Raw genomic sequence first — 21382 nt, 5'->3', positions numbered from 1 at the left:
CATAAGCAAAAGAAACCTGAAACCTTTGCAACTTACTGCATTAATTTAGAGGGAGGTTTGACAAATATAAATTGACTCGTCTGATTTTTTTTTTTTGTCTATTGATCCAGATCAGTGACTGTCCATAGCACAAGGAAAAGATTGCAGGCAAAGAAACCAATTTTATTCTCACCAATGAATATCCACTGGTCTGTATGCTACTCATGCAATACATAAAATAGTACTAGAATGAGGTCAGAGTCCTCAAACACCATGAAAATGAAATTCATTTGGGAGAACAAAAGTAAAAAAAAAAAATCACCAAAACTACTTATTTTTGTCATTTTTATTTAATTTACTTGCATAATTTAGGTCAAAGAAAGTTCAAAGAAATGAAATGCCTATCATCAACAAAGAGTATGTCAGCCTTGTAGAGCTAGAAGAAACTACAAGTGTAAAGTGGCTGTACTACAAATCTCATTCTGCAATGTGCTATGTTGAAGCTTTAATGCAAGTTAAGACAATTTGATGCCACTCAAAAGGCATTCAATAACTTTGTGACATTCTTAAGATGTCACATCATAGAACTGATTCTCTGAAAGGTTCAGCAATTACAAGGTTCACACATAGCTGACCTCCTTTTTCCCCAGTCAGCAAACACAGGATGGATTGTAAAGGCCATTTCACCCACTAAGCATAATTTCACACTATAAAGGGACCAAAAAGAAAAATACAAGCAAAGAGTTCACATTTTTGTTTGTGTGAAGAAGTTTTAACAAGCTAAGAAAGAACTAAAAGGGTCTGCAGAGCTTAGTTGAAACCCTATGAGTATTACCTCAGTCAAATTATAACAGTGCAGATTATGGGGTATGTGTGTCTGTGTATATAGGTGAGAATAATATCCAAATAAAATAAGATCTCACTCTCTCAGAAAAGGCAACATGTGCTCATATAAATAATTGTTAAGGTCAAATGACTGAACCTGGATGAAAGATTTAAAATCTTATAAAAAGCTACTCAGGAGAGGCTGAATAATCCAATGAATGGCTAGATAGCTTTTATAATAGAAGTGCTACACTGTGAAGATTCATTTTTTCAAATATTCCTGTACATTGTGGTTATGAAATATTTGTGAAACTTACATTTATATTTAGGTATCTTCTGGTATTAGTAACACTGCTATAACCTTCGCACATTCTAAAACCAAATTTCCATGTTGTTTAATAATGTTCTGGTAAACTAAACTGCTGTGGAAAGTAAGGAGCTGCATTTCAGCACAGTCATAGTGCTTCATCCTTTCTTAAAAACTATTCATTACAAAAGGATGATGATATTTTCTAGCAACTGTAACTGAGTATATTGATCGCATTTAGAAAGAGCATGACACCATATTGAATATACCAGGCCCAGAAGAAGCAACGTGCCTAAAATTGGCTGTGCTTTTGTGGTGCCACTATGAAAGCAGAATATGATATGCACTCTTTGTTCTACTTTGTAAGGCTAGATAGGAAAAATTGCTTGGTTGACAGATGCATGAAATGCTATAACATTTCAGCTGTATTTCTTTGTTTGTTTATTTCAAGTCACTCAGGTGTGATTCAGTTTGTCTGCCTGAAGTGCTGTTTGTCCACCTGAATGTCAGTGCAGACAGAGTGACTCCTCTAGGGTCAGGACCCATCACCAGAGGGATCCGGACCTCATGAGGAGAGGGAAGAGCAGGGACAGGCTGAACTGCCTCCCTGGTGATGGAGTAACGTACAGCTCAGGAGCAAGATTCAGATCCAGGAAGTCCTAGGAAACTTTAAAAACTTTTATTGCTTCCTTGATTTAATCAGTAAAAGTAGATATTTGGACCAAGTATAAGAGCAGAAAGATTTTTTTTTCCCCCTTAAATCTTAACCTTAAAGAAGAAAGGCAACTAAATTTAAAATAATGACTTTTGAGATCAGTTAACTAAGCACATATTGCCACTTCAAAGAAAGTTTAATAAGCTTGTCAAAAGATGACAAATTTAGAAATCAATTTGAAGCTAACATAGCACTGCTTCAAAATCCGTACCAGCCTAGACAAGAAAGCCAAACTGGGAAAAACACTTTACAAGACACTTTTCAAAGTGGGATGTTAAAGGCAGAGAAAAACAGGGTAATAGGCATGGGTGCTTTACTGTAAATCTCTGGGAGCACCAAGATCTTGAAGGTTTTGAGGAGGTGTCTGCAAACTAATTCTGAGACTGAAATTATAACAGAAAAGTACATATTCTTAGAGTGTCAAAGCTCATAATTTTCTTATACATAGTTTTCCTGAATTTCTTTAATTTTCAAGCCATTCAGGAAAAACATTAATTGGGTATATATTTTTTAAACATATCACTCAAGGTACTCTTTGGCAATGCTTTTTTTTTAAATTAAACTTCAGAAAACAGTTTCCTTGAACTTTATCATACTCAAGAAGACAGCAAGAAGTGTTCATATTTGTTACAAATGAAAGTTATTGGAAGAGTGAATTTATTAAGAAATCTAAAGACATATCACCAAGGATGTATGAACAACAAGAAAAAGCTGTTTCTTTTGGAAGAAGGGCAAATATGACATGGAGAACTCATGGGGAAGCTTTTCTGTCTGCTTCATCTCCTTTTTTAAAAAAACCCAAGCAAACAAGCATTTCTATTTGCAATACCTCTTGAAGGTTACTGCATCATCAAATGGTCTACCATCAATGGACAGGAAACTGGATATCAAGGCAGACCTACGCAAGAAAATCAAGAGTTCGTCCTCTATGGACTTCCACCTCTGAGTGAACAAAATACTAACCCAGCAGGCTGAGCAGAATGTAGACAGAACTGGAATGATTTATTTCAGAAAAAAGAAGTTTAGATTAATTATACCTAATGTACTAAACAAAAAAAAAGAAAATAGGCCATACTTACATCAGAGTTAAAGCGAAGCTGGCAGACATTACAAGAAATGACTTGTTTCTTCTTTGGGGGAATGGACACTCCAAATGTATGGTTTATGACTGCTTTTTGCACAGGATCCATCTGGAGAACAAACAATAATCAATTTACAACTTTTCAGGACAATAAACAGTACAGAAGAAAAAAACCCCACAACTTTCTGCTGGAAGATTTTTCTTTTCTTTTTTTGAGATAAACAGGAGAAACAAGATTCCAGCCCTCATAAAAATTAGATTTAACACAGGTTAGGGAATCGGTAGCACACCAGAGCTTATGAAGAAAAGGCAACTTCATTGTTGCTGCCATCCCCAGGCTACTAAATAGTTCCTTCCCCAAACCTGCACATCCTCTGTGCTGCAGGGCCCCACTACCACATCTGAATTGCAAAAAGCCTCCTGAAAGCCCTCTCCCGTCATCTGATGATCCAAGTGACACATAACAGAAACCACTTTTGCACCCTGACAAGTCACTGTCATTTATTTCTACTTGTTTTTCCTTCAACGACAAATATTAGCACTTGTTTGGTAAAATATTCTCTCCTGGAGACATTTTTGTGAGAGGAGGTCCTTGGCAGTCTCCATTAGAAATACCACTTGCTGGGAAAAGAGGCTGCAATCCCCAAACATTTCCATGCAGAACTGATGAGTGATGGAGCCCATGGGAACGTTTAGGTTCAGAAGAACATGTAGCGAGTGTCTGTACCAGGAAAGCTACCAAGCTTCAGAAAACATTTCAACACTCCGAAAAATGTGAGATAAGTGAAAACCTGAATATATTAATCCTAAATTTGACTGAACCTTTTCAGGAACTCAGAACTGATTACATCTTTGCTAAATACCTGTTGGTCACCAGTTTAGAATATCCTCAGGATCACAGAGTACTCTGCTGTTAACACTGCAGGAGCTGGGGAATAACACAGGATGTTCAGAAAACAGAGTGTGTCGAGGCCTCAATTAATCATAATTTGTCATTCTTCCTGATGTGACATGAATACAGATTAAAATTAATTTCCTGATGCAAAAATATTCAAATTTATTTTTCTAATTAAAAAAACCCAAAGTATCTGCTCTGGTCTAACGACTGATCCTGCTCTGAGCAGGAGGTTGGACCAGATGACCTCTGAGATCTCTTCCAACCCAAGTTATCCTATGAGCATCTGTGCAGATGTGGTCCTCCATCCTTATCTAAGATGAGAAATGGATCCTGGAGAGGGCAAAAAATGGCAGTTTATAACATAAGATGGATGCTCATTCACCATTTTGTTTTAAAACCAGCTCAGGAGAAAATAGTTTGATTTGCTAAAAAGTTACATTTTTTTAAAGTTTCCTTTGTAGTCACAGTGATGGGTTTTTTTTCCTTTACAGTACTATTTGAAGAAACCAAACCTGGATGTTTAATCTCAGGTGGTACACATCACATACTTGATGCTAAACTGATTTACAAAAGTAATAGACAAAAGTTAAAGCAACTGATTCATTAAAGAATTAGAACAGTAAATTAGCTGCTTCCAGACTTTCCAAACATCAGGATGAAGATTGTAATTTCTCCTTAGTACAAATTTTAAGCTTCCAGAGAAGCTTGCACTAATGAGGATTTTCTTCGCATATATGCACACACACACACAAACAAATACAAGAAAAACATATTACACTGTATCTGCCAAAGAAAACATTCTCTGAATCTATTACCTAGCATTAAACGCTTAATTTTTTTTGATGATGGCTACATAGGTTTCTTGTTGAATTCATTTTAAATCAAATGCATGACTTCGTAAATGGCATTAGTAGCAAATTTTCTGGAGAGGTGGTTTAAATTTTATCAGCTTTTGCCATTAAATAGTGTATTTCACTGCCACAGGGGTACCATATTAAGACAATTACAGAAGTAAAAGCACCTCATCTAAAATAAACTACTGCATTTTTAAATGATGCAGTGTTGCTACAATGAATGTGATAAACCTAAGAAAAACCTAAAATAAATATCCTTGTTTTATTTTTCCTCTGTTTCTAGAATATAGCGACAGTCCAAAGTTTAAAAGCTTAAAACATAAAAAAAATTCTGTTTCTGACTTGTACCATTTATTGCATTGCCCTGCGTAATATATCACAATTATACATGCAGATTAAAAGTTTTATGAGCATATAGATACGACAGTCAATAAATACATTTATTGTATTATAAATATATAGATATATACAGTATTACATTTATAATACATGTTAAAAAATTGTTGTATTATTAGGGAATAGTTGGTTGGAGTTTTCCTTAAATGGAAGATATGTTTTACTTTTCAACCTGCTGGTAACTACTTTTCAACAATTAGTAGTTACTAATCATTAGATCAGTTAATCTAGAAGAAAAGAGTAATGCTGAAAAGTACCTCAACCATTTGAAGTGTCTGAGATCGGTGAAAAGAAACAGCAAAAATACCCACTAGCGTCTGCAGTCCCGTTTAAAAAAATAAAAAGAGAAGAAGAAGCAATGATCAATGATTCCTCTGTGCATTCCAGATAACAATCCACAGTGCCAGTGCTAGGCAAGGCAGTTCAAAACCACACAATGCAGACTATGCACAAAGTCCCAGTTTCAAACAGATGTAGCAGCACAAGGACAAAATCTACACAAATAATACAGCTCGCGCTGCCTCCAGAAAGTACCACTTGGGATCCCCAGGGGAACGGTTAATGATCCTTCCCAAAACAGAGCCCTGCATGCAGTCTGGTCATGATTAGAATTCAAGAAGTGTACATTAACAATTAATAGGTTTTAAATATATCAGAAACTGGGGTGGATTACAGCATGCTGGAAAAATAAAATAGTATCTCTCTGTTAGAAGATTAACGTTGCAGAGTAAACTGATCTCAGATCATTACACAAAATTATCCTCTTCAATACAGGGAGAGAGGGAGGGAGAGAGGGAGGGAATGGAGTAGGAAAGAGGGAGGGAGTTATTTGTTGAGGTATATATTAGGAAATGACGCAGCATACTTTGCCCAGTGGGGAGCACCAGTATTTAAGAATCAGTTCTATAAAACAAAATAATAACAGAAGCCAACAGCTACCACAAATGCAAATAAAAATCTGCACTATGCTGTTTATGCTACAGGGGGGATTAACAAAGCAATTCACAGTGCTCTAGTAGCCATAACTAAGTTTAACAACCTTTAAGTCTTGATCTCCTATTTCAATTGGTTTAATAAAAAGTTAAATTTAAAAACGTCTTTCCAACAAAGTAGAAGATACTATCTTTTTGCAATGAGTCTCCTTAAAACCACCCAAATTACTGAAGTGAGAAAAGACTGAGAGAATTCAGACAGGTTTCAGCAGTAGTCTGCTACTACTTCTTCTCTAGCCTGGAGGACTGACGGGTGAGAGGGGATCTTATCAATGCACACAAATATCTCAAGTGTGGTGCCCAGGCCAAGAGGCAACGGACACAAATGGAAATACAGGACATTTCATCTGAATACAACTAAAATCTTCCATACTTTTAGGGTGACAGGGCACTTGATTAAGCTGCCAGAGAGGCTGTGAAGTCTCCTTCCCTGGAGATACTCAAAACCTGCCTGGACACGATTCGGTGCAACCTGCTCTAGGTAAACCTGCTTTAGCAGGAAGGGTGGACCAGATGATCTCCAGAGGTCCCTTCCAACTACAACCAGTCTGTGATTCTGTGACTTTCGAATTTCAGAACATGCAAATGTAAGAAATACTCTACAACTACTAAAAGTTGCAACAGTAACTTTCAAAACGCATTAAAAATGTGAATGTGGCAACACAAAGGACAGAATAAGAGCAGGGCAGGCATTGTATTTTCTGCTGCTTTTTTCATATTTTTCCACCTAAAATTTTCCAGAGCTAGGTGTTTTCTGTGTATTTGGTAAATTTCAGTGACTTTTCCTTGCACAGCTACCCCCGACACTGATGTAAAACACTTTGCACTCTTAGCATGGAGTTCCAATGCCTACAGACTGCTGCACCAAGAAACAATTCCTTTTGCTTAAACATAGCTTCATGCAATTTTATAAGACCTGTACCACAGCCCAAGTTATCTTTGCCTTGCTCAGTCATTCTGTGTATGGAGTCATTCCATTCCTTTCCACATCCTTGTTGCCCACCTCTACTCTACCAAAACTTAAAAAATTCAATCAAATGCTACCAGAAGCTCTTCCTGCCCTGTTGTATGTCATGGTACCACAGATTCTTCTGGTGCCTTCTGGGAAATGAACCAGACTACAAAGAGACATGAAAGCAGGCATCAGAAGGAAAGAGGAGGGCGGAAAAAAAAAAAAGGCAAGTGCATCAGGAGACCTTGTTCTGTGAAACTGAAGTTCTGGTTATTTTAAAAAACCTCTATACCCAGCAGACAGTACAAACACCAACTTGTGAGCCTCGGAAATAAATTGCACTGAGCCTGTGAAGAGGTAAGCTCTGTCTTTTCCTAACAGCAGCATAACCTTAAATCTGAGTAAGGTTTTAAAGAGTGGCCCTACAGCACACTGTGTTGGTTTATTCTGATAAAGCAAAGTTTTAAACAGTATGTGGAACAAGTAGATAATATAATCAAATACTTTCCTCTGGAAAAAAAACAGTGGCATATATAATTTAGATGTTGCACTGGTAATTTAAGTTCTATGATTTTTTTTAACCATTGAACTCCACCTGTGTTTGAGTTTCAGTTGTTGCAAAAGCCGAGCACACTGCCACTGTGGAGAAATGACCATACACCAAAGCTTATCATCAATTGTGCCATATATACACTGCCTCCTTCCATAGCTGTACACATTATGATAATTAAAAGAGTGACAGAAGTGAATACACATACTCAACAAAACACATATTTAAAATGCCCAGCATAAAATCAGAAACATTAACACTGTGATGCAATACTTGGCATGCTTGGACAATGCAAACCAGAAAGAATCCGTTCTCTCCACGTTCATGCTGCTTTTCTCCCAACAGGGAACATATTTCTCATTTGACTAATTCTAAGCACAATTTACTGTTCAACTTAATGCTATGTATAGTAATATCATTGATCTGTTACAGGATGAGGATGGTCACCTCACGAACAGGGATAGAGACAAGGCAGAGGTGTTTAACACTTCCTTTGCCTCTGTCTTCAATGTGGATGACGGACTAAGAGGGTCTCAGTGCCCTGAGCTGGAGGGCCATGACTGAGAGAATGATCAACTTCGAGTCAATCCTGAACTTGTGTAGGATCTGCTCCTCCAGCTGGATCCCTACAAATCTGTGGGGTTGATGGGATTCATCTCAGAATCCTCAAAGAGCTGGCTGATATCATTGCATAACATCTCTTGATGATTTTTGAGTGGTCTTGGGAATCCAGAGAGGTCCCAGCTGACTGGAAGCTGGCGAACATTGTCCCAGTTTCCAAGGAGAAGGACCCCAGAAACTACTGGCCTGTAAGTCTCACTCCAGTGCCTGGTAAAGTTATGGAGAAGATTATTCTTGGAGGTATTGAAAAACACCTGAAAGACAATGCAGTCATTGGTCACAGCTACCATGGCTTCATGAGAGGAAAGAGGACGGGCAGGCACTGATCTCTTCTCTGTGTTGACCAGCGATGGGAACAAGGGAGTGGCCTGAAGTTGTGTCGGGGGAGGTTTAGGTTGGACATTAGAAAGAGGTTCTTCACCCAGAGGTTGGTTGGGCACTGGAACAGGCTCCCCAGGGAAGTGGTCACAGCATCAAGCCTGACAGAGTTCAAGAAGCATTTGGACAATACTCTCAGGCACATGGTGTGACCCTTAGGGATGGTCCTCTGCAGGGCCAGGAGTTGGACTCAGTGATCCTTGTGGGTTGCTTCAAACTTGGTATATCCTGTGGTTCTGTGATTTCCTTGCTTATTTTGCATCCCCAGGAACACTTGAGTCAGCTCTACTGATGTAACTCTACCTGAAAGGAGGTTGCAGCGAGGTGAATGTCAGTATCTTTTTCCCAGGTAACAAGTGACAGGACAAGAGGAAATGGCCTCAAGTCATACCTAGGGGAGGCTTAGGTTGGATATAAGTAGAAATTTATTACTGAAAGGGTTATCAAGCACTGGAACAGACCACCAGGAGGTAGTGGAATCACCATCCCTGGAGGCATGTAAAGGATTAGCACGCGGCACTGAGGGACATGGTTTAGTGGTGGACTTGGCAGCGGTGCATTAATGGTTGAACTCAATGATCTTAAGGGTCTTCTACAACCTAAAGATTCTATGATGCAAACAACTTTCTATTCTTGTGGGAATGCCATCGATATTCTCTGTGTATCAATTCTCCTTGAGTAACACAGAGTGTGCCCACAGAGATGTATTTCTGTACAGTGAGCCTGCAGTTCTCTAAATACTATCTCCCTGCACCTCTGTCTCTATGCTCTTCACAACATTTTGGGGTTTGGAAAAAAACAGCCAGATGTAAATGGCCAACAACCAAGTCAGGAGTGCAATTCTGTCATATTCCCAGCAACTGATTTGAAGACTTGTGCAAATGATTATTTAGAATAAAAATAATAATTAATTTATAACATTATAGGGTTTTTACCATAATCCTGTGGTCTGAGGGTTGCTTTAATCACACTTTTTGTTGTTTAACAGGCTCTCTTAACGTACTTAGACGTTTGCATAGAGCAGGAAATCTGGATCTCACTGAAATCAAGTCCAACCACACTCAGCTAGAAACAAGTTAATGATTTTTTTTCTTTCCCTTTTTAAAATTCTGAGTATATGTCTTTCCCCAGTTGGAGAAAGACATAAGCATCCACTAAGAAACATTTGGACCACAGGGGCTAGTATCTCCCTTCTTTTACACAAGGTTCCCAAAACACAATAAGAACATTGTACTCTGAAGGCAAATCTCAGTGAATGCAACTTCTCACTGTGTTTGTCTCTCAATTTGGCAGCAAGCTCCAAGTTCCCTGAGGAAAAAAGTCTCTGTGATAGCTGTGACCTCCACACACTACTACTAGTCAGTGAAATCAGCCTGGAGGCATTTAAAGCAAACCAAAAATCTTGCTGTAATTCACTTGCTAACATGTCATTGCTGAAATAAGAATGACTGCTTAGGAAAGAGACACTTTTGGAGTCTACACTTCTACTTCATTTTTAGTACAAGACAACTAAAAGGACAACTAGAGCTGGGAACAAGCTTTTGTGTCTTAAAAGAAGTGAAATACTAATAATTTCAGCTTCCTCATTTCCCTTTTAGAGATTAAGGTTGAGCTAATTTTCTTTTGGTAAATTCCATGTTAATTCTGTTAACAGAGTTGCAGGGCTGGTGCCTTAGACCTGGGAGACAAATTTTCTATCTCCAGACACTAGAAGTTAGATTTCTCTCCCTACATTTTTATGTCCAGTCTTATGGCATAATGCAGAGCCACCTGGTGTGCTACCCTTCTGTATGTTCCCCTTTTAAAGTCAAGTTTGCATGGAAAAATGAAGAAGGGGCTGATTCTCTTTGCATGTCTGCATTCACAATCACAGACAATACTGCAAGCGATGTCTGCAGTCATTTACAGATTTGGTTTAGGCCAGAGGGAACCATTACATCTAATTTCCTGAAAAATTTATGAAAATTTCATTCACTGAAATGCTTCAGCCCTTCCTATTACAAAGGCCAATAATTTGTGGTCAACCAAAGCCTGAGGTTTAGGGAAAAAACCCACCTCAACAGCTTGATTTAAAAGTTTTGAAATAAGCTAATTTACATCACTGTGGAAGCAATGCTTACCAAGTCTATTATAAGCCACTCAATCTAGTTGTGCTTTCAAGGTCACCCTAACCTCAAATACCTTTTGAATAGTGCAGGCACTCACACACTGCAATCATATCAGCTCTTAACCTTTTCTTTGATAAACCAAGCTCCTTAAGCCTCTCACTATAAAAACTGATTCATTTGGTAGCTTTCCTCTGACTCCTTCTCAGATTTTCAGTATGCCATTGAAACACAGGTACTAGAAGTCAGAACATGTTCAAATATACTTTCCCTCTACCTGCTTAATTAGACCCTTTCTGTTTTAACAAGAAATGCATTCATCATCTTGCCTCAGCATTGACTTGGGAAACACAGCCCTAAATCTTTACTGACATGCTCATTCATCCATCCTGTGTGCCAGCACAGGTAATTTAACCACCACACGTCCTTCTCTGTCTTAGAATGTTATCTGAGAGATATCTCAGCCTGAGAGAGGGCTGAAATAGCACCACACTGGGAATCTTATGCTGAACCAGAGACTGGTTTCAGGTAGGGTTTACACTCAGGAAGTCTAATTGGCAAAATGTTGTCGGACCAAGCTCAGGAGAACAGTGATGAATCTCAGCCTTCTCAGCAGAATTTTCTTTCTCCTAAACCGGTTCAAAATCATGGTTTATACCAACATAAGCAAAAGGAACAACTGAAACAAAATCAGGGACTTCCTAATCTGTTGCTTTTCTGTCCTCCTCTGTCTTTGCACTGGTCCAGCTTAAATCAAGTGACTCTGGTACTAAAAATAAAAATGAAAATCTGGTAAATAACTCTAAACTATTCCTACATCTCTTCTCTCCATATAATGTGCTATGATTAAGCACAAAGATCAAAAGGTAATTGAGAAAACACCTTTAATTATTGTTTATTACTATTTTTCCCGTGCTGGGAATATTTCCTCTGCCCTTCCTTCCCTTCATCCTTGTATATATTTATTGACTGTTAAAAACATTTTCTGGGTTAGAAAACCATAACTAGGATAGTCTTAGAAAGAGTGTTCTGAAAATTAAATACCACTGCTGGTTTAGAAATTTTTGTATAAAAGATTATGAAAATTTAACATTTGATTCCTGTAGAAATACTTGAACCAAAGAAAGAATTGATGAGACATCACAGAAAAAAAAATAATTCTCAGTCTGGTCTATGTTTTTTTTAAGGCTTATTCTCAAGTGAGGATATAAATACATTAAAGGATTGAGTTTGTTATGAGAACACCAAGAATATATTTTAACCTTTATGGTAAAAATTGTCAAATTTTCTGCTCCATACAAGACTGGAGACTTTTGAGGGTGAAATAAAGAAACAGAAAGCTTCTGAGAATGGTTTGGGATAAAAGAGAATTCCCCATCAAGAAAAGGAGAATAAGTAAAAAATAAGTATCTGAGGCTCAGTGCTTTTTCTTATACTAAACTGAACCAGCTTTAAGTATTTGGCAGCTTCTTTTTTAATCCATCCTGATTACTCCTCTGCCATATTGCAATACTTTTTATCTAAAGAATGAACTTTTAGGACCATGACAGACCAAACCTGAGAAAAAGAACGAAGTGCAAACCCAGTGGTTACGCTAATGCTGATATATGACAATTTACTTTCCCTCTGTGGCTATGCTGGCTCACAAGTTTAGCTGTACATGAGTCATTTCACCTGAGCCTTATATTGTTCATTTGTAAAATGGAGATAAAAATATTTGCAACCTCACAAAAAAGCTGACAGGTCTAAATAACATGTTATAACTCTTCAACATCATCTAACAGAAGGCGCTATATAACTGCTATTTATTATTAAAACTGCTGTTATTCAGAGCACTCAGCTGTGCTCAGCTAGACAAAAACCACTATCATCTTGCCTCCAGATCCAGTAAAAAATAAAAACATACTACAGTTTGAAACTTACTGAAAAGCAAACCAATAATGTACTTTAAGAGCAAAACTATTCTTGTTACGCTACATATTACCAACTGACAGTAAAATAATAAAAATAAGTAAAATAACATGAAAAATTACCTTTCAGCAGAATCCTGCCAAAAGATTCAAGCCCAGGAGTTTGTAGTCAGAAAAGGAGCTTAGACAGCACACAGGATAAATAAGATTCCTGATTTTTACTTTCATCTTTGAGATGGTCCTTAGATATGACCCTTTTCTTCTTAAGAGTCTGCTCTAAGTTTTGAGTTTTCTTGCTCCCAGGCTGCTCAAGAACACCAAAACACAAAGATGAAGTTATACCATACTTGCATTTCCTTTTACAGTTCTGAACTGTAAAAGAGAGGTTAGGGACAAATTCAGAGCTTTTGATTAATTCTGTAACCAGGAGAGAATAAAGACACAAGAAATCTAGTCTTCTGAAATGAATTAGTATCATTACTTTTCACATACTGAAAAGAAATATCTAAAACAAGGATAAATTTTAAGATGTTTCTGATTTGGGGTTGGGTTTTTTTGTTTGTTTTGGTTGGTTTGTTTGTTGTTTTTTGTTTGGTTGGATGGGGGTTTTTTTGTTTTGTTTTATGTTTTTGGTCTTTTATCAATACCACATACTATACAATCTTCAAAATGCTTTTGATTAAAAGCAATGTATTTAGATATGAATCTTTATAGGATTCTTCTAATTAAGCCTATTCTGAAACTTAATATAGTATAAAAGACTGTTGGTTTGGGGTTTTTTTTTATGTTTAGAGGGGATTTTTTCTTTAAATCTAAGTAAACAAGACACAAAACAAGACAGAAACTTGTCTCATCTAACAAACACATGAACAAGAAATGTGATATGCTCTCCCTAGTGTTAACTTGGGGAAGTAGCTGAAGTCTGTGGAGAAACCTAGTGGTTAGGGTGCAGCACTTTCACCGCTGCGACCCGGGTTCGATTCCCAGCCCCCCGGGCAGATGGAGCTCGTCAGCCCTGTGAGGCAATCCATCTAAGAGAAGGTCACTCTAAACAAACCTACGTCCTAAGACCCTCACTGCCACTGTCCAAGCTTGCTCGGCCCCGGCAGATGAACCTCAGGATTAAAGGGTGGGCTCAGTTCAGCGCACGCTGGGTCTCACCTAAAAAATCCACTGCGCAGGCTCGAAGGGTTAATGACCTTTCCCAAATCTTCGCTCGCAAAGACTGGCCATACAGATACAGATGTGAATACAGAGAAGACTGGTCTGAAAGGCATAGATCTTCAAATCAGCCTTGCTCTGTTACTTGCAATGAACTGGTTGATGCTTCAGACCCGTATATTGTTGGTTTTCAGGTATGCCAAAGAAAGACAAGTTTCATGCTTTGAATGTAAACTGCCATACAGTCCCTTTAGATTGTCATAAAATTGGCTGTAACTAGATTAAAAGACCACTAGGTATGCCCACATTCAGAAAGAATGAGTATGACAAGAATTACATTTTAGGTACATTTTTATAATTTCTTAATTAATAATTATTGCAGCAATTCTCAGTTTCTCACAGAACAATGTGACAAAGGTCTAAGGGAGGGCAGGAAAGCCAGACACGTACAGTCAAGATGCTGTAAAAGCAACCACTTCTGTATTCATCAGACACATGGAGAAATACTGTTCTCTGAAGCTGCTCTAGAATCTTCCTTAGGACAAGGTTTATAATCAAAAACTAGCAAAATCTTTGTAAGCAGAGTGGTGCAACACATGTCCCTTGTCTTAAACTACGATTCTCCGACTGCTTGCTTTGAGGGGAGAAGTTTTTATCACAGTCTATTTGTAAAACATCCTTCAGTTGCCTAATGCCTAAAATATTTATGGTTAACAACCCTCTCCCTTTAAACAGCTTCCTTGTGTCAGGAACATACTATTAACTTGAAAAGAAAGCAATTCAATGAAGATAAAGGCTTCTGAGCTTTCCTGTGCTGACTAGTAAAAGAAATAAATAATGCTGAAGTGTTGGAAAGACTAACTCCAAGCTTTCTGTAAAGACAGAGAAAAAACACATAGCCAAGGAACAGATTTTCTGGAGGACTCAGCAAACGGCAGGATTTGTACACAGAAACTGTATTTCCTTAAAGAATTAGGCTGATGACCTAATTACTTTTACACATAATAATGGATGTTTTGCAACAATTTAGGAACCATTTTTCAAAATGCACACTGTGGATGACAGACTCCTGTAAAATGGTAGAGAAAGGTTACTGCACCTGGGGACTTCTGTTCTTCACCATTGCATATCAGTGCACTTACTCCTGAAAGACAGGGTTTCCTATCTGCCTGCTGATCTGCCAACTGACAGAAGGAAGTTAATCCATCCAATTCCTCTTTGAGAAAAAATACCAGTTAATTTCTTTTACTCCCTTAATAAAAGGTAACAAGCTGACTCTTCATGGTGTCATTTGGATGATTCTGGCTAAGACTTGGAAAACACAAACTACTGTATCCATAATAAATAAAAATCAAATTGGAATGTTTTTAAGTGTTTGAAACAGGAATAAAAGGCAAACCTGGAGTACCTCTTGTGCCTGCACGGCTATAAAAAAGGGTATAAAGCGTTTACAAGGAAAGAAATAACTTACCATTTCTTGATTAAAAAAAACAAACAACCAATAAAAATCCTCAAGCATAATATCCACCTACACTACAAAAAAACCTCTCCTAAGTCAATTGCTGAAATTTCCTTTCTGTGTTGTTAATAAGTGTAAAAGTGTGGCTTTTACAAAGCTTCACCTGCTCTCTGGAGTCAGATGGAAAGAACCAGAACAGGTCACTTCAGTTCAGCACTCCATAAAAGGGAAAAGGGAAATCAGAGCACAGGGACAGGCTACTTAGATAAAGAGGACCATAGATAAAGGGCTGGCAACATCCTGTTGGCTGCATTTGTAATCTGCTCCTGCCATATACAATGCTGTGCTCCAGAGAGTACTTTGGCAATGTAGCAGGGTGTTAAGTGGCTGAATTCAGACCCTGCTAAGGAAAGAGAAAGCTCCCAAGCCACAGTGTCCTGCCAAAGGCAGAAGAGGCACTTGGCACAGAGGGGTGAGTGAAGCCAGAGATACGAGTGCCTTGTGCTCTTATCTGCTGAACTCGGCTTCTCGCCTTGACTGACTGCTGGGCCCTTCAGATGAGAACTAGATAGGTAGCAGATAAAAATGTGGGTCATAATTGAAAATGCACAAGAGGAAAGGGCAAATCAGTCCCTCCCAGTAGTTGTCTTGGGGGTAGGCAAGGGATACTTAGTCCAGGCAGGGTTAATGCTGGAGAAGAGTAAAAAATTTCTGACTAAGTTACTACTCAGATCCTCTTCCTTTCCTGTAGCCCATTCCAGCTGGCTCACCTTCACTTGCAGATGTAAAATATTTCTGGTCCACTTTGCAAGGGGACTGAGAGAACTCTAATATAAAGAATCAGCATAAACCTACTTGAAGAGAAATAGATACTGAAGCAGTAACTAGGCCACATTAACCCATGTGTCCTCTAAAACACGAAGGTATGAACTAGCATTTAGAAACCAATCATGGTCTAGTTCGATGGAAAATGTTTCACTAATGTGAAAGCTACAAGAGATGCTCTAATCTTTGATTACCCCTGAGGCCATAACAAACTCAGAAGGAAGCATATGAATTGCTGATTATTTTCTATGATGATAGAATCTGAGAAGTTGCTGATAATGCTTTTGTGCAGATTGACGGGTCCCTGGCTTTACTACTTCAACTAAATATGAGTCATGCAGTGCTGCTCTCATTTCAGAACAAGGTAGAATATGCTGGAATTTTGAGATTTCTTTTTTTTAGGAGTATAAAATCTTCATAGGGAGATGCAGATGGTGAACATGAAGCTTGCCTTCCATGACAAATCCTGGCTTTCAGCCACTTTAGTACATGCATCTTGATGACCTCCCATGTTGTGATCACAAAGCATCCTTTCTTCATTCAGTACACAAGATGGATGACAGGAGACAAAGAATCAGGGAGATGTAGGGAGAGAATGATACAGAAGGTAAAGCTGTATGGTGGAAGCCAGCAAGATTACATTATAATAAACACAATGGGGATGACAGTAATCTTAATTTTGATTTCCTCTGACTATGTACTTAACTTACAGATTTTTAAATGTAATCAATAGGTAAGGTGTTACCTGTTAAAAAATCCTTAAGAGTCATTTTAGTGTGCTGAAAAAGAACTCTGCTTAAACAATACTTTTTGTTACACATCCATTCCAAATTGCAGGTACCAATTTGGAAAGTTCCTATAATGATGTCTCCTTTTCTTTTATAAACAAGAACATTTTAAGTAATAACAGCTAATAATTTGATTCAAGCTCTGTGTTTCAGACAGAGGGATATGAGTAACTGAGCAAGAGCATTTAGAACTTGATGCCAGGACAAACATGATGTCACCTTTGGATCCGCTGCTGCAGCATTTCCGAGAGAGGGTTTGTCCTTCCATGCAGAAACTCAGGTTCAGGTTCTGACAATCTGAGCATGCCTGTCCTGTTCTGACAAGAATGTTTGCTGCTGCTGTGAAAAGACTAGGAAGGACAGCACCTACAACACCTCTTTGCTTCATTCTGTCTTTAGAAGATCCCTTTCTGGCTGATCTGTTGAAGCTTTATTCCCCATACCGAGAAATACAGACAGGTATCCAAGGAGTTAGTGCAATCATTCCCCAATTAATTTTTCCTATATAATGAACAAGTCCTAATGAACAAAGACTAATTTAATTGGGGCATGAATTTACAATTACTACACATACATCCACAGCATATTTAGAATTATTAATGTTTTTAAGAGAAACAGAAGGGCGACAGTTGAAACTATATCCCACAATTCCATCAAGAAAATAAGATATAATTGTAAATTTCTTTTAAAAAATCAGGGTCTGCTCAGTGCTTCAGTTGAAAGTACCACATGTGGAGAGAAGCTAGTGATCAGAACACTTCCATGAACAAAATGGGAACACTGATGTTTTATCTGGAGCATCACAGATGGTTTCAGAATTGAAAACTGTCAAAATTAACTATATAAGAAAGGGTTTACCCCAGATTTTAAATATATTTCCATAAATAAGAGAAGTTCTTTTGGGAAAAAACTGTAGGGAGTGTTCCTTCAAAGATGTTTGTAGTTAATACATTTTACCTTGTTTTTTCTTCCCTGGTAGTTACTGTATTAAGCTCCCATGCAGAAACTTCTTTTTCAGGCAACTGATACTAAGGTAGAAACCACCTCCTGGCAAGGTTTAGAAAAATGTTCTCTATCTGACTGCCATTGAAAATGAACAGGTGGATCCAAAGAAGTTTTCTCTTCAGACCCCATTTCTTTTTGCCACCTTCAGTGAACACATGAAAGATGAACAGCACCCTGGCAGGGTCCCCTCAGTCCTCAGAGATGAAGGGCTGCACACTAGAAGTTTTACTATCTGCAGTCCTTGACAAGTTCTCCCTCAAATGGAATGTCTAGATTTCCTAACTGATCTATAAGGCAAATGATGGCTTTTTTTGGCTCTTCTAATATTCACTTCCTGCCCAAGATAAAAGATTGTGGCACTTTAGATGATGCATGTTACGCGTCAACTGGATTTAACTTTTATAGCTCAAAATTTTCTTCAGGAAAAAAAGTTTTTAAACACTTTTACGTACTTTGGCCACCATTTTAGAGTGAAAAAGGAAAAAAAATATATACAAACCTAGAAGTATACATTTGTAAAGTTTGTGCTAAGTTAGAAAGAAAGGAAGCGCATAACAGTTGGCATTCACTGTGCCTGTCAGTAGATAATCATGAATGATTTAGTTTCCAATGAGCTTTTGAAGTCCATTGTGAAAGACTCTTAGGGAAAATCAATACCTGCAAGATAAATGGCAAAGTCTGTGAATTAGAAATAGAGAAGTACTGAGCCACCGTTCCTCAAAATAGACGGTTTAAACATGCAGTGTTGGTGATGTGTAGTAGCATAATTTTAAATAATTATTAAGAATTTCAAGGGAGGAAGTAGACACTGAGTTGACAATATTTGCTGATTACCCTAGGTCTCTCTTTTTTTTTTTTAATAAAATCCATAGAAGTTTGGAGAGGAATGACAAGAGTGAAGGATAAACACTCCAGGAATTAGGCAAATTAAATGTAACCCAGAAAAATATAAGCTAGACAAAATCAGTGTAAATATCCAAATTAATCTGTCTCTAGAGGCTACTGTGACTCAGAAATTCAGTAATACCACCAGTAAGCAAATAATGTTAGTTGACTCTAAAACTACTGCATCTCTAAAGAAAAGTTTCTCTGAACCTTAATGACCAGTTCTGTGAAAAAGATCACCTATAAAACCCGTGCAACTAAAAAGCAGACAAATCAGTAACAAATGATATGGAAAATTAATCTGAATTGCATCACACCTAGAAGACGCAAACAACACACTGCTTTCTTAACACTGTATTGAGTTTTGGGCCTGCGCTTTAAACATACAGGGATTTTTTTTTAATCTTTTATCTCTTTGTACACATGCACATTCCCACATCTCCCTCATCAGTGCACAATTTCACATACATGTTTTGCAATCAATTAGTAATATTTGCTACTGTTTATAGCAGCCCACATGTTGGGCTGCTGACATGTGAAAGAAGCTGACTGATATGTCATCTCATAACCACCCCACATCACTGTGTGCTGTAGCACAAGGCCTGTCAGCAAGGTGTATTTGCAAGTCATGAAGAAAAAAGAATGCTCTTGCTGTTTTAATTTCAGACAGAAGGTTAGTCTGTGAAAGGAAACACTTGGCAGTGGTTCAGCTGATCACTGTCTGGTGGTGATGACAGTGCTTCCCTTTCCATTCCCCCTGCGACTACAGTGACAAGCGTGATGCTCTACAGTTCAGGTGACGGTCACATATGAACAGACTGTACTCGCTGACTTGGCAGCAATGACTCAGAGCAGTTTCCTTCCTGTTGCCATTAGCCTAAACATTTAAGCTAATGATAAAGTGTGATGGCAAAAAAAGCACTTTGGTAACACTCAGTGCTATTCTATGAGCTGTTAAAAAAGCGAGAACTATGGAAGAGACTATTTTTGTTATTGCTGCTCTGATAAACATGAAGAACTACAGAAGCATTATTTTGGCAGTACTTTTTTTTTTAAACCAAGATGCTTTACCATAATGCAAAAATAACAGATTCACATTTTTCACGTTGGCTGGCGGTACAATTTTACACTTTAAAGTTGTAATTACACAGAATTAACAATAACCTCCAGTTGATTTACTGGCCCTATTAGACTTAGCTTGATTCATGTCACTGGAGGATCTAGGTCTTACCTGTCTTTCCACTGCTTTTGTCTCTTCCTCTTTGACAGCACATGGAAACACACATGCCCAGACTAACTCTCAAAATAATTCTACTGCTTCTCAAATCTCCATCATGGGATTGTTTTTCTCAACGTGCAAACACCACCTCAATAGACCAAGCTAAAAAACAATCAGCCCCATTCACAGTGCGAAGGCTGGATACCATTCCAAGCCTTTTGTACAAGGGAAAAGCAACCACAATGGCACAGACAAAAAGGGTTCCCTAGAATTGTGTCAGTGATGCACTGTTTTAAGGCAGCTTCAATACTGGATTCTAGAACCAGATTGGAAAGCATACAGTGAAACCAAATGTGGAAACACCTTTACTTACTGTGTTAAAATTTGGGAAGAATCCAACAGCAGAGCTGCTGTCCACAGGGAAGGACATAAAGGGTTTGATATCCAGGGAAGGCTGCATCATCAAGGTAGGTGTGCGCACAAGGGTGGGAAGTGTAGTAGTGCCTGCCAAGAGCAAACAAAACCAGGAATTCATAGTATTCTCCTTTCCACAACACACACAGTATAGCTGACACAACTGCCAAGAAAAAATAATACAGGGAGGTGATAAAGAGGCTCTGTAGGAGTTAATATCATTAAAAGAAACCTATTTACCCACAGTACAGATGAGGCAGAGCACTTCCCTATGGCCATGGATACTCAGACGCTGAAGAGGAGACATATGGTATATAAATCACACTGGCAGGTAGAATAAATCCTTTCTACAGTTGAAAAATTCTTCTGTGCCAAAAAGGCCAGGATGAGTGCCCATGAAAGTAAGATGCTTTTGCAATTAATGGTTGCCTACTAAATCAGTCAGCACAGACAATACATGTAAGCTGAAATCCAGAGGTTTGTTTCCAAATAGTGAGCTGCATCTTATTTTTTCCCCTCTTCTGAGTAACTATCAGGTGTTGCACAAACACCATTTCAACTAATCTGTAAAAATTCCTCTTTTACAGTGCAAGACAAATATTAGAAAATAGCCAACAATTAAATAATCAGCTAGCATATAAATGAACGCAACTCTTTACATGCAATGCAAACTAGCATTTTCTAAATTGGAGCCCAGATATTTCCCTACAAACAAAATTTTTCCAGAAATCTATATGCTGAAACACTTTCTGTATATGCCTAAGAATCACTGCCCAGCAAGATCCTGAAGGAATGGGGAGGCACAGATGTCCAAATATTCATTTTTAACGAGCTATCTGCCCTATTCACGCAATAAATGTCCATAGTACACAGCTTCCAGCTATGCCTGTGGGAGTATTTTTTTTCCTGAAATTATACAAAAGAGATTCAAATAAAATTTCTCTCATTGAAATAAAAAGACCCCCAAAAGACCACAAACCCCTAAACTCAGTTTCTCCTTCCTAGGTTGAATAAATAATTCAACACCAATTGGAGCAGGCAGTGGAACACAAGTGTCCCACAC

The 21382-nt window shown here is 38.1% G+C and overlaps 1 protein-coding gene across 10 annotated transcripts in view; it reads right to left on the bottom strand.

Annotated features, from left to right (window-relative positions):
• ZNF385B (zinc finger protein 385B) overlaps nucleotides 1–21382 on the bottom strand; it is a 167146-nt gene that overhangs the window by 34677 nt on the left and 111087 nt on the right. For all 10 annotated transcript variants that reach the window (XM_017838836.1, XM_017838860.1, XM_017838843.1 and 7 more), the window contains 2 exons: nucleotides 20279–20409; nucleotides 2906–3016 (listed from right to left, as the gene is read on the bottom strand). In XM_017838836.1, coding sequence (XP_017694325.1) covers nucleotides 2906–3016; nucleotides 20279–20409 — 242 coding nt within the window. The remainder of the gene's footprint in view (nucleotides 1–2905; nucleotides 3017–20278; nucleotides 20410–21382) is intronic.

Source organism: Lepidothrix coronata, unplaced genomic scaffold, assembly GCF_001604755.1.
Source record: "Lepidothrix coronata isolate B3197 unplaced genomic scaffold, Lepidothrix_coronata-1.0 Scaffold7, whole genome shotgun sequence".
Lineage (NCBI taxonomy): Eukaryota > Metazoa > Chordata > Aves > Passeriformes > Pipridae > Lepidothrix > Lepidothrix coronata.
This window is presented reverse-complemented; position numbering and strand designations above follow the sequence as displayed.